At 48.2% G+C, this 13,785-nt stretch overlaps 1 protein-coding gene across 5 annotated transcripts in view; it reads right to left on the bottom strand.

Annotated features, from left to right (window-relative positions):
- The window catches only part of LOC149358579 (uncharacterized), a 268,691-nt gene that overhangs the window by 4,802 nt on the left and 250,104 nt on the right, over positions 1–13,785 (bottom strand). For all 5 annotated transcript variants that reach the window (XM_089570691.1, XM_089570693.1, XM_089570690.1 and 2 more), the window contains 9 exons: positions 13,457–13,552; positions 13,254–13,355; positions 13,046–13,162; positions 8,573–8,747; positions 4,985–5,100; positions 3,494–3,587; positions 3,321–3,409; positions 2,663–2,807; positions 528–625 (listed from right to left, as the gene is read on the bottom strand). In XM_089570691.1, coding sequence (XP_089426817.1) covers positions 528–625; positions 2,663–2,807; positions 3,321–3,409; positions 3,494–3,587; positions 4,985–5,100; positions 8,573–8,747; positions 13,046–13,162; positions 13,254–13,355; positions 13,457–13,552 — 1,032 coding nt within the window. The remainder of the gene's footprint in view (positions 1–527; positions 626–2,662; positions 2,808–3,320; positions 3,410–3,493; positions 3,588–4,984; positions 5,101–8,572; positions 8,748–13,045; positions 13,163–13,253; positions 13,356–13,456; positions 13,553–13,785) is intronic.

Genomic DNA, 13,785 nt, shown 5'->3' with positions numbered 1-13,785 from the left:
ATGTAGATCATCCACAATCACCAAAAACAAAACTCCATATGGGAGCAATATAGCGTGTCCTGAGAGAAGTGAAGGGTGTGTGTAGTGGGTTCTTTCAGGATGCTTTGAAATGCTAGTGCTGTCGTTAGCAGCGAATGTGTAAGGTTTCCAAAGACATCGAAATCCCTGAAGTATCGCAGGCATATGACCGTAGCTAGCACATGCCCGAATGGCATACATATAGGTGCGCTGTAAACGACATAAATATTTTTCACTAAGTAAAGGTTTGTTTATTTGCAAAAGAAGTTCAGAGTAGCGCTTGAACTACTAAACGCGCAGCTTCCTAAAGCAAGCCACCATGAAAACTAGCACGGTGGGATAATTTTTGCTGAAGTTTTGTCCTTCCACATGTGAAATAGGTGAGAAATTTTAATTCTAAATGTATAGATTCAGGAACAGGAGAGAGATTTTGTGAGACACGCAGTGGAAGGCAGGAGGAGAGTTATGGGAATCTTTTATGTGATAAGTGGGAAATTTCCTTTGCTTACCTTTGTGCTTTCATTAGAGGCTTGGAGTGTGTGGACCGTGATAATCTGCTGAAACCGATTCAGGCAGACAAACACGAAGACATTCTTAAGGTTGTGTGCTGAAAAGTAAAAGACCGGTTGGGTCAGTATCGAAACTCTTATGACTTACTGGCATTTAACAAGTCAGGTACAGAATTCTCATAGATGTATATGTCCATCAAGACGATTACTTTCGTACAACTTAGCATGTAATCTAAACGCTTTAATCGCAGTTGCCACTAACAAAGTTATGTTTTCAGATTTTAGCAATTTTAAATTCTTGCCGCATTCTGGACAATGCGCGATGACACTGGATTGTGGCTGCTTGCAAGCTCTCCGTGGAACTAATGTCATGGAGCATACACTAGAACGAAACTTGGGAGCTCAGTGGCTGCTGTTGGCATGCGCCGTGCTATCGGGGCGACGTCGGCAACATGCAGGAGTTCAATGTGCAATGACACTATGGATTCAAGTAATTTTTAGGTTCTATCTCTACAAACCTGCCGCGGTGGCTCAGTGCTTAGGGAACTTGGCTACTAAGCTGGACTATCCGGGTTCGAACCCGGTCGCAGCGGCTGCATTTCGATGGATGCGAAACACGAAACCCCCGTATGCTGTGCGGTGTAGGTGCACATCAAAAATCCTCAGGGGATTGATATTGTTCCGGAGTCCTCCAATACAGCAGCCCTTTCTCTCCATCCTTCACTCCCTTCTCCCCTTCCCTCACAGTGCAGTTGAGGTGTCCACTGAGAAGTGAGCCAGTTACTGTGCCTTTCATTTCCTCGAAGTACAAATCTCTGCACCCTTTCAATTGTCTCTTTCCTTTCATTCCCTGTGGCTCAGTGATTAAGATGCTCAATTTCAGTGCACTTTTATCTCTCTCTTCCACTCCCACCTTCCTCTCCCCTCACGGTGCAGTTGAGGTGTCCATCCAGAAGTGAGAGAAAGGGACAAGAGGAGTGTTCACGCCACAGCGACTGAACAATCAACTAAGATTTATTAGAGATGACATAGTCCCAGCAAGGCCAGCAGAGCATGTGCAACAGCAGCATCACAAATCACAGCGCAAGGGACGCGTAAGATATCACATCTACCGTGATCGACTTAAAAAAGCGAATTCTTTCTCGAGTAAGCGCACCGAGGTTGTGCTAATGCAATCGTGGCCTGACAAACTGACATGGTACGCTTCCAAGATTTCTCGCTCTTGTTTTCCCTTGCCTCTACCAAGAATCGTTACATTGCTGAACAATGGATAACACCCACATTCATTGCAATGGCGAGGCAAGTTTGCACCATCATCGGACCTCAGGGTCCTCTTCTGACTTCTGACAACACTTTTCTGACTTTGCCAGGTAAGCAGCTGAACCTCTACGTCACATGTGGCAATGGCATTGGCAATGGTGACTCAGTATAAACTCATAGTTTTTGAAAACCCAGTGGCAAGCGCCACAAAGCACTGTGAGATGAAGGCAGCTTTAGCAGCCACTTTTGTGGCTCAACCGTTTCCCTTGATCTTCGTCACTGTTCTTCGAAAAGCAAATTCCTTCCCTCTCATCACTTCTCCTGGTCTCAAAGCTAGTCTGTGAAGTGACATGGCATGTTACTGTTTATGCACTTCCTTTTAAGGTTTGGTTTGGTTTGTGGGGGTTTAACGTCCCAAAGCGACTCAGGCCATGAGGGATGCTGTAGTGAAGAGCTCCAGAAACTTCCACCACCTGGGGTTTTTTAACATGCACTGACATCGCACAGTACACGGGCCTCTAGAATTTCGCCTCCATCGAAATTCGATCGCCGTGGCAAGGATCAAACCCGCGTCTTTCGGGTCAGCAGCTGAGCGCCATAACCACTGAGCCACCGTAGAGGCTGTGTTATTGATAAGTGTTGTGTGACTCACTTCAGAAGGTAATTACGAGCAATAATGTACGTTTGACATAATCTGCTGCGACCAAAGAGTTGTACCATCTGAGCAACCGCTTCAACATCTTCCTGTTTCTTTGTAAAATGTGCATCATGAACATATGTCACCTATCCGTCGTTGTGTCTTCGTTTTCAGCTATAGAGGCAAATTAAATGCGATTTGTTCGTGCATCAGCACTGCTTCAGAATTAGGTACTAACCTGCACCTTCTTGAGCGCTGACATCATGAATGCAGATGCGGTCCAAAGACAGTGGCTGCTTGTACACTATGTACTTGACGCCGTCCTGTATCGCGTTGTTCTTTTTGTCCTGGCTGGGCTTCGTATCCAGGTTCAGAGACGATTTCTGGAAGGCAAAGGATGGGCCAACTTTTACAACTGAGAGTCTCCGTGTCTTGTTTTGCTTCGTCATTACCAGCAGCTGTTAGGTCGCCACATTGCAGGAGTAAGGGCTCTACTATATTGATCTATGTCCCTTACCTTCATCACTCACGGCCGGCCTATTTCCTCCTTCACTTGTTTCCGTAGTTGACTCTATTTCCTTTCCTTGGGTTAACTTGAACTACGCGGCTGATTTCATTTGGTTGAGATCGGTAATTTGTATCACAACAATGTAAGAGTGCTTGGCAAATGCACTGCAAACCATTCTTAATCTGCGAGATCTTTTACGTAAATAACATCAAAGAGTGTGCAAGCTTTCCTACGGAGAAAAGAAAGTTCTAAATAAAGCTATCTGCAAATGTAAATTATTAATTTTGATAGTGTGGGCGTCATAGTAAATATTTGCTGTTCAGTAAGTGTACAGGTCACACCATATAGAGACATTGGAGATCACAACTAGCACCAATTCATTCCTCACCTTTTTGCTGAGCCCCTTCTTTTTTCTTGTGATAAGGATCATGTCATCGAAAAGTACTACGTAGACTTCGAAACCGCTTTTCGACGTGTCTGCAAGAGCACACAATTATTCGTGCAAGATCAGTGCACGTTTCACACTGCGGTCGGAGAGTTCCACGCGCCGTGCACACTCACCGAGCATCTGCAGTGGGCCCTCTAAGATGATCTGCCGCCGAGGACTGACGATCAACCTTTCGCACGGCTGCTTTGAGAGCGGTGCTTTCAGGAACTGAAATAGCAGGGCGTTGAACGAGTTGTAGGATACGGCAAAGCAATCAAGACGCGTGTTGAGATCAAACACTGTCTCTACCCTGTATGCGAGTCGTATTGAAGAGTGTACTTAATGGCTAGTCACACGTAATCAGCCCAATATTGGAAATGGATGGTTTCACTTTGGTCCTTTGTAGGACAAGCTTTTTCCAGTGCGTTTCTGATACTGGGCCTATTAGCTGTGCTGCTGGAGATACTTATTCGTGAACTTGGCATATTTAGGGCTCCTCATTTTCAGGCAAAACCCGATTTCACCCTATTCTTGCACCCCGAAAATTTTTCTTCAAATTCGGGTTAAACCCGATTCCTACACGAAAATGCGCCTTCTGGAGATGGAGATTTTCCAGTGCACGAAGATGAAGACAGCTATGAGAAAATAAGCGGGTATCATGCGCTCATTTCATGCGAACTTTTTCGGTTAACTGATTATTTTAAACCTCATTTTACCCTTGTTATTCATGATGCAGCTTAATTTGGAGACAAGATCAGAACCTTTGCAATAAGGGCTCTCTGGGCGCTGCCATATTGTTGGCTATTGTCCTGAGAACCTCGCGCTAGCACTGTGGAAGCAGTGGTGGAACTGGTTTCCGACAGTCCAGGGAGGAGGCATTTCGACAACCCCCTCACCCGATGCAAAGGTCTGTACATTTCAGAAGGGAGGGGCTGAAACATGGGCACTGTCCAGACCTCCTATTGGCATCATTATCAAGAGCTACCCAGGCTAAAACGTCATACTCCACGACTGTTGTGCATTTGAAATAGTCAGTGTAATAATGAATTAATGTTTTAGCGGGGTACAGAGAGAGGCAAGTCTTGTACGAACGCGGAAGTGCTGCGCAGATGGTGATGTACTCTAAGAAATTATTGTATTAAATGAGAAAGAAAAGAACAGCGCTGACATAAATTTCATTTGTATTTTATTTATTTCAAAATTCAGCCCCACAATTACCCGATAAAATATGTTTCATCGACATTTCATATAAATGACCTGATTTATATCATTATAAAAATATGGCCCGATTTTTATCCCCTCTCCCCCCTCCCTCTCCGAATTCTGAAAAAGATAAAAACCCGAAAACGAAGGGCCCTAAGCTTATGTAATGGGGTTACATGCTGGACAACGATCCACGATTATTTGCCATACACATCACATGTGTTAATTTTCGTTAATGGAATTTTTCACACTCACTCACTCTCACTCACTCACTCACCCACTCACTCACTCACACTCACTCACACTCACTCACTCACTCACTCACTAACTCATCTTTTATTCGTTGACTGATACATTCGAATGAACTTCGCAGCGCTGAGTCTAGCAAGTGCGAGTGTGTGTACAAGTTTCCGTTAATGTACCTCAGGAATGTAGACCTTGGAGTCTAGTTCGGTCACCGGTGGCCACACAATATTTCTTTGAATCTCCAGCAGACGTTCGAAGTTCTTGAGCCACTTCATTTTGTCGTCCAGCTCACCTGAAAGCAGAAAGAAAAATTGTCGACGATTACGTTACTTCCTAATGCGAATTTTGAGCACAGCTCATCAGCTGTTCCAGCTTTTCGATAGATTGAGGCAAAGAATTCGAGCAAGACATGTATGTACAATTACAGACAAATTGTTATTTTTCACACATATTCCTTCTTCAAGAAACACTCCACTACCAGTTCTTGATTGTCATGAAGCTAAGGAAGCTTTGTGGACGGAGAAATAGATGGATATATATGCTCCACTTACTGCACCAATGCCTGCATGGTTCTCAAAGACGAGGTCTGCGCAAGTAATTTCGCGAGGTTGTCACAGCTGTGGGAGCCGTTACTAGCGAGAGGGATGTTCTGCCGCTTGAGAGGTAAGAAATTCCCTTTATAACTACACTAATGTCCCCACCCACCCAGCCACCCTGGCAGGTGGCAGCGTTTCTGGCACAACACTTTCAACGCCAAAGCATGCAGTGCACATCTCTGTCACTACCGCCACATAGCTTAAAGCACGATTGAGGTGTCCACTGTTCCAAGAGGGCAGTTATGTGCATTCCCTCTGTGTCAGGTGTCCACCGAGATGTGTGAGACAGATACTGCGCATTTCCTTTCCTCAAAAACCAATTCACAAATTTACCCTCTGCTTTCCAAGCCCACACTCTATTGGTTTCGCAGCTGTGAGGGACAGATACTGCGCATTTCCTTCCCTCAAAAAAATACCGAAGACATTTTGGAAATTCTAAAGTGTGCTTGGCGAAAGCCTTGAGGTCAACCCACTGCCGCGAACCGCTTGGCGCGGAATCACTGCGCCGCTTCGGAGCCTCTCACTCACTCGACTGCAACGAGACGTCTGGCAAAGGAGCGGCGGTGTAGGTGCCACCGCCGACGCACGCGCGCTCCTTCTACCGCTACTGTGTGACGTGACGGTTGGCGCGCCGGTTGCTAAGGAGGGGAGGAGGTTGCGTTTTTACTTTCTCCTTTCCAAGCTCCCGCTCCATTGCTTTCGCCACTTCTGGTTACAATTAACGGACAACGGCGACGCCGCGAAACGCAGAAACGGGCGCCTAAAGCCCCACCTCGATGGTCACTTCCGAGGCGTACACGCGAAACGCCTACGCGCACGGGCGTACGCTGGAGCCTGTCTGCGCATGCGCAAGGCGCGACGCGCGAGCAGGCGCGAGTGGGGCGCAGATATCCGTGCATGTCAGATATCGGCGTCACCGCACGGGCGCTCGCGCGCGCGTCGGAAGCGGGGTCCGGTTTACAACAATGGGAGGACCACGGGAGTCTCTCTGACTTTTATTCATGGCTCGAGCCTCTTCGGGTTCCCCGAACTTTTCTTCGCGGTTTAATTGGTCCTGTCAGCGCCCCCCAACCCCTTTTCTTCACGGCTTGACATTTTTTCAGTCGGCTCGCGAGGGGGAGCGAGCCAGCACCAGGGACATGGAGGGACATGCCACTTTCCGACGTCCGTCGCGGCGCGTGCTGGGCGCGCAGGCGCTCCGCCCGTACGCCTCGGAAGTGCGCTCTAAAGAAATGTTGTGATTAAACGCTGCAGTTGAGGACACTACACAGCTGTGCAAGGAGTATTGAAACGTTAGAGTGCGAAGATGACGACCGTTTATGGGAACGGGCGGCAACAGGATTTCGCTTCCGAATGAAAACTTTCGAAGCGCAACAAACATAAGAAGCAAGAAAGCGTAGGCGGCGCGCGTCCATTGCCATGGAGTTGAAAGCATTTAGCACTTTCTTTGTTTGCCTTACAATGAAATGCGCGACCAACGCTTGGTATCTTCGGCCTCGCACATTAGTTTGAAGCTCTAGTTAACTTTTTGTGCCCAGTCAAAGTGCTAGCAGTTAAAGGGTCAGTCTACTCACCGAGATGAGTGTATAAATAATGGCATATTCTGGTAGTTGGCACCCTATAACATCAATAACGATGGGTCTGCGCCCGGTTTAGGCAGGAATTTATATTTTATTTCGGCGTTAAAAGTCTCGTAAAAAAAGCATGGTGGCGACCCCAAACGTTCATTTTGTTCAAGAAAGTGGTAGTCTTTTTTTTGTAGAAGCATAAGTGAATATACTACGTACCATTTGTATGCCCCAATGTCAGAGAAACGCACGTTTTGTTCTAGTAAACTGTAGAAGGCGTACCGCTCGCTTTTTCTGTAAATCACATGAATATTTATAGTTACACGTACGCAAAACGCAGGCACATTCCCACTTTTAGTTCAGCGTATGCTAGCAGAGACGCAAAAATAAACTCAGCCTATAGTGGCGCCATCTGGTCGTCAGGACGGGAACCATTGCTGTAAACAAACCGACTCCCCACTTAAGCCTAGGAGCGGCAGAATCGTCACTCTAATTATTAAAAAAAGCAAATTTATCTCTTATATGTTTTCTTATAGGCGAGATGAGACGAAACGAAAGACAGGCGCCCCATTTATGGCCAGTGAACGCACTGAAAAAGGCAGCAACAACGAGAATTCAATCCGAAGCGAGAGGTCCGGCTTCGACGGGCGCCGCCATGTTTGTCGCCGCTCGGCGGAAATCCAGATGGTTGCCAGATGAGACTACCATCTCATACGGATGTGTTCCCACATCAATAAATTCTATTTTAAAATGTTCTACCGCACTCCTTGGCACCACAGCTGGCTAAACGGTAATTTGAGTAAAGAGCTATCGGTTGCCGCAAAGAAAACATGGTCGATAAAATTCAGTAGACTGACCCTTTAATATCTCTTACTTACTCCGGTTTTGCAGCGTAGGTCATCCGAAGAAAAATAAATAGATCCCCCCCCCCCCCCTCCCGCGCCTCCGCAAGAACCATCACCACGTCGTAAGAGTTCCCGATCTCGAGGAAATGAGTAAAGGGTCATTATGAAGATGTTGAACCCAGCATGGTGAAAGACCATGTGCATGCCTAAAGGTGAAGGTCAGAGGAGTGGGGATAAACGGATCAGACGTTAAACAGGTCGGGGAGAGAGGAAGTGAAACGTCACGTGACGCCTGGTCAGCGGGACAGTGGTCCGTTTTGTGAATCTACATTGTGCGGAAATGGGACGGCCCGCGACGACTGGTCCGCGGGACCATGGTCCGTCATGTGAATCCACCTCATCCCACGACGCACCATGGCACGCGGACCAAGTGTCATGTGGCATCCCACTTTCGCTGCGTGAGGTTCGTGCCTGGCCAGCGATGTTGATGAACGTAGCATAGCGAAGGACCTTGGGCTTGCCTAATATTCTTATCGCCACCTGAAAAGGCTAAGGTCGGAGGAGTGACGATAACTGGATTAGACATGTGCGTGGCCATCCTCGATGCGCGGACCAGGCGCGGATCTCGCAGAGTGGAAGTGGGACGTCACGTGACGCCTGTTCCGCGGGACAATGGTTTGCCGTGGCAATACACCTTTACGAGTACTGCCTGCGAGGAACGGATAATTGCGCATGTGTGCAATCATATAGCTCACGTAGCGAGTTCTCCTCTGTCTCGAGGATGGCGGTGATGCAGTCCCGCTCCTCCATGTCCTCGGTGCGCATCTCGATGTCCTTGAGGATGAGCGGCACTCGCATGATGTGCTGCACCGGCGACACCAGCAGGTCCGTCAGCTGGAGTTTCTTGCAGCGAGGGTCCCGGGCGCACCACTGCATAACATAAGCACAAGCTTCCAGCTTCCAGGGACAGAAGGGATGCATTGGTCTGCTAGCCAATTTTCACTTCTCCTGTGGCACGTGTTACTTATGGACAAACCGTACAGTTACGCGACATTTCATTCAGTTGGGGCTGCAGGGCCTTCGAATATTAACATATTCAGCGAAAATTCAGCTATGAAAACAATCGTTTTCATTTTAACGCAAAACAATCACGCTGAAGCTAGCAGCTTAAAGCGGTACACTCGGAACTAAGAAAAGCACTACGCTTCACTGTGAAGGGATCCTGTGCTGTTTGAATGCGCGCTAGTCAGTGAATGCCTGCGAAACGTTGTACTGAGCAAGCTGGAAGGACCGCAATAGACTTAATGTTAAGACGAGCGAAAATTCGAGTATCAACGAGTTCCAAGGGCTCTGTCCTGCACAGTTACGAAGCGGCCTCCAGAAGACGGCAGCAGCCGGTAATAGACGCGGCCATCACACGACTACGAGACGCTTCATCATTTAAGAACAGTAAAGATGTCAGTTTTTTGAAAGTGAAAACTTGGAAAAGCTAACTGGCAGACGAGAACCAGAGAGTACTTAAAAAAAAGAAATTCGCTTAATGGCTTCGAAGAATATACGTTAGAAATTTTAAGCGAGTGACAACTATCACCAGCCAGATGTAAAAGGAATGCTACTACTAATTATCTGTCTATGTACAAAACTGTTCGGCACGCAGTCGTCTTGAGCAGAAGCCGCGGGCAGTGACGAAATGCAAACAGGCATCATATAGTCTGACGTACACATAGGCGTCGGGGCAAATTCTACTTGTACGCTCCTCATGAGACATTCTGTGTGTACAGTGTTTCACTTCAGCACTCATGGCACTTTCGAAAAGAAGAACACACACACAAAAACAAACTTTCTCGGAAGCGTCGGCGTGGAGTGAAATAAACCGGCGACGAAGAACGGCATCTGAGACAGATGGGACTGTTCTCGTTTAGCTCGCCAAACACGAGCGTGCGTACAAAGGATTCCAAACACCGGGCGCTTGTTTGCCGTCCTGCCTGGTGAAGTGATGGAGAGCGGCGGGCCATCCCGTGAAAGGAAGAGGGGTGTTCCTCGGAACGCGGATAGCGGGGGAGCTTTAGCAAAGGCAGGAATAATCATGGCAGAGGGCAGCGGACCTTTCCCCTCGAGCCGTAAGACAGCCCCCAAAGGAGCGACAGAGCCTGGATTCCATTCGCTCTTACGCGCTGTCACTCAATGTCTTGCGAAAGTTAGCTAAAGGGGATGTAAAAAATTGTGCGTTCCCTTCGCTGTAGCCGAAGCTGTGCGCAAGCGTGCCTCTAAGAGATGGCACGCAAGCAGCACAGCTAATCGGCCCAATATTGGAAACGTATTGGCAAATGCCGACCCTACAAAGGTCCAGAGTGAAACCATTCATTTGCAATACTGGTCCCCCCCCCCCCTTCACCCCCCCCCCCCCCCCCCCCATTCCCTACTCCACCGTCCAACCAACCCTCCCAAGAGAGGCCCATAAATCGGCCCCTGTCCTCATCTGTTGTTCGGTTCGAAACGCATACAGAGAGAAATCATGCAACTAGCCTGTCCTCTCAGTGCCCGAATAAAATAAAGCCCCTAAATAGACGGTGGCGGCACCTAGGCCGGGAGCAGCTAGCAGACGCTCCCAACCATCGCCTTTTGGCGCTCGGCAGACCGCGCGCCCAAATGAACTTTGTGTTGCGATTTGTGACTTGGCTTCGGTCAAAATGACATCATGAAATGAGAGATTGAAAAATCAGTTACTGTAATAACTGCCCAGACCAACGTTGGATTGCTTTATAGAAACTTCTTGTTCTTCGATCTCTTTGACTGCGGAGCACGCGTTGGAAGTGGCGCGCGCGAGCGAGTTCGCGGCACTAGAGTGACTACCATCGCTCGTCGAGTGGCTTTATCGTCGCTCGCGCTTTGGCGCGCAGCGCGCCCGCATGATTTTTGTTGCATTTTCTGCCTCCGATTCGGCCGCATTGAGATTGTGGCGTGGGAGATACAAGGCACGAAAAAAAAAAATAGAGCGTGACCTTTCATAACTGAAAAAGGAATACACGAGTGTTAACACGTCACCACTCCGCATTAAAAGCCATGAGGAGCTTTTCCAATGTCGAACTTTGGAAATAGTCTAGATCATTGCGCGCGCCCCTGCGTTAGTGATTCATTTGACACCACCTATCCACGTTACATAGCTCCACGCAGCGTGATTTTCGCAGGAATTCGCGGCAGCGACGAAGGCCTCAACCCAAAATGTCTGAAACTATGTTTTACAGAGGTCCTCGCTTGCATTCTCAAGTATTATCCACGCAGATATGGAGTATTCAAGCGACAGGTGCGTTAATGTGCCTAGGCACAGTAACGCCCGATTTTGGTTTAGAACCCTGCACAGTAACGCCCGATTTCGGTTTAGAACCCTGCTTGAAAAATACGTTCAGCAATGCGTGCAACATGAAAGCTAGAGCTTAATCGCAAGCAGCATGAGCAGCAGGAGCTTCAACAGCAAGTACCACACCTTTGGTGTCGAGTTCGTGAGCGAGTGCAACTGTAACAAAACAAATACGTCTAGCGATGCGTTCAACATGAAAGCTAGACCTGCACCGCGAGCAGCATGAGCAGAGTAGGCTCAAACAGCGAGTACCGCCCCTTTAGTATCTAATTAGTGAGCCCAGGAGTCCAGCTGCAGCAACACAAATACGGCAAGCAATGCGCGCAACATCAAGCCAGGACCTGCACAGCGAGCAACGTAAACGGCGGGGCCCAAACAACATGCGAACGATCCCGACTGAAACCAAGCCGGCACGCCGCGCAATGCGAGCAACATTAAACCTGCACTTCAGCACGGCTTTCGTACCCGCTAGCGAACGAGTCTTCTTAAAATCATGCCAAACGGCATTTAGTGCGAAGAAAGACTGCAGCCGCTGGCGCTTCACACCAAATCATCCGAAAAAACACGACTGACAACTGAAAAACGACGACTTATCTCACAAAGACGCGGATCCAAAACATTATCGAAGTTTGCCCGGCCGATCCTGTGCTGCCAAACCTTACGGCGAGCCGCGTTTCTTTTTCTGGAATGAATTACAAAAAATCTTTTGCCACTGCCGCCTCGGTTGTTGCATCTATACGCGCAACAGAAGCTCGGCATCGCCGAAACACGTAGACGCCGTCAAAGATGAAAAAAAAAAAAAAACGCTTCCCGCCAAAACTATTGCACAGAAAGAAAATGAAGCGCGACTCCCAGCCCCGGCAATGGCGCCGGCGTCTGCTGCGGAGCCAAAAAGCGCGCACTAACACGTGACTACGGCGCCTCGGCCAATGGGAGGCTCGATTCTCCGGCGGCGCGCCAGGAGAGGAGGATTGTCGGAAAGTTCAAAGCTTTTCGCTACTTTTGTCTCATTGAGGGGCTTTAGAATAAAAAGGTTTGTGGCGCCGCGTCGCGGTGAAAAAAAAAAAATGCTACGCTCGCCTTTCTGCGGCATGCTTCGCCGCCACGGTAAGGTGAGTGCACTCGGGGGAAATGTGACGCGGCTCAGTGCATGAGTAGCGGAGCTGAAAAGGCGCAAGGCCACGCTCGCTAATGACAGGCCTCGGTCGTCCTTACAGTTGTTATATGACTGCCAACCTCTAAACTAAGGATGTACATTGCTCAAGAATGCATCCGCCACGCAATGCCAGCGCGACTTATACAAGGTGCACAACGATCGCATACATTGGTTCGGCACGTTCTGCACCCTGAATCGACGGACCGCTACTTGCATATAAACTTATCGCAAAAGTATTGCTAAGAACTTGAAAGCTGTCCTTGCTCTCCCCTTCTGCAAATGTAGGCATAAATACGGGTGCCTACAGGTCAGATTAATATTACACGAGGAAAACGCGGTCTCGAGGGGAATGAAGATTTGGCTAGAGGTCGGTATGAGCACAGCGTGGCCGAACTAGGGGGACCAATAGCCTCCCCTCCTCTCGCGAAAGCTCGAAGCGTAAATGTACAATTTGAGTAAAAAATATGCGGTTCATGAGATCTGCTTCCAAAACATCCAGTGTGCCTAGTTTTGCAGCGTCAGCGGTCAAAATCGCTCGCATTTGAGAGGAGCTCTCGTCACCGTACCTCTGTAGCTGAGGACGCCCAGGAGTGCTGAGAGCCTTACAACATAGCAAACAATTTAGGCCGCGTATTTTTGACGCAAACTGAACGCGATTGTTTCGGCTACCAATTCCAGAAACATGTATAGCGTGAGTAATCCAGTGATACGTACCTTTTCAAATTCGTTAAATTCCACTTGTCTCCTGAGGGTCTCCAAGTAGTTGAGCGCATTTATGTAGTTGAGAGTGTAACGGTGGTACGCTTGTCTGAGTGCCGCAGCCTTGGTGCTCTGCAAAAAGTGGTAAGATGTTAAAGTGTTGGCGAGAAGAAAAAGAAAAATGAATAGGAAGGAGAAAGCATTTATGCTTGCGTTGCAATACCTTTTTAAAAAGCCTAATCAGGACCTCCGTCGTGCTAAACTCTCCCGAGTTGTGGCTGGCCAGGATGAAGTTGATGAATTCTCTACAGAAGGCATAGGTGACCTGATGGAAACATGATAGGAACTTGCGATTAGTCTTCACCGTTGATAAAGCTGCAGCTGTTTCAGTCTGTCTGGTAGGCAATAAAAAAGGGGACGACTCACGCAACACAGTTCATCGAGGTTGCCGAAGAGCACCTCTGGTTCTGCAAACATGGCGTATCCTTCCACTTGGATCTTCTTTAGCGGCTCCATGAACACCTGTGAGAGTGCAGCATTTTTGCGCCTGTACGTCATGGGGGAGCCACTGTCAGCAGGGTCCAATGGAGCTGAGCTTTGTAGGGGTGTGCTATGAACCCGAGAGATAAATTAGAGCCGTTATGGGCCATGCCAATGTCATGTATCATGCAGTGGCAGATTTTTCGGCAGAAAGGATAACGACCGCAAGCTTTGTTTTTTTTTTTCTTTTCGAGTGTTCACTTATCTGGAGAGTC

This window comes from Amblyomma mixtum, chromosome 2 (assembly GCF_055824585.1).
Source record: "Amblyomma mixtum isolate Tamu chromosome 2, ASM5582458v1, whole genome shotgun sequence".
Taxonomy (NCBI): Eukaryota; Metazoa; Arthropoda; class Arachnida; order Ixodida; family Ixodidae; genus Amblyomma; species Amblyomma mixtum.
Note: the sequence above shows the minus strand (reverse complement) of the source record. Positions and strands in the feature narration are given on the sequence as shown.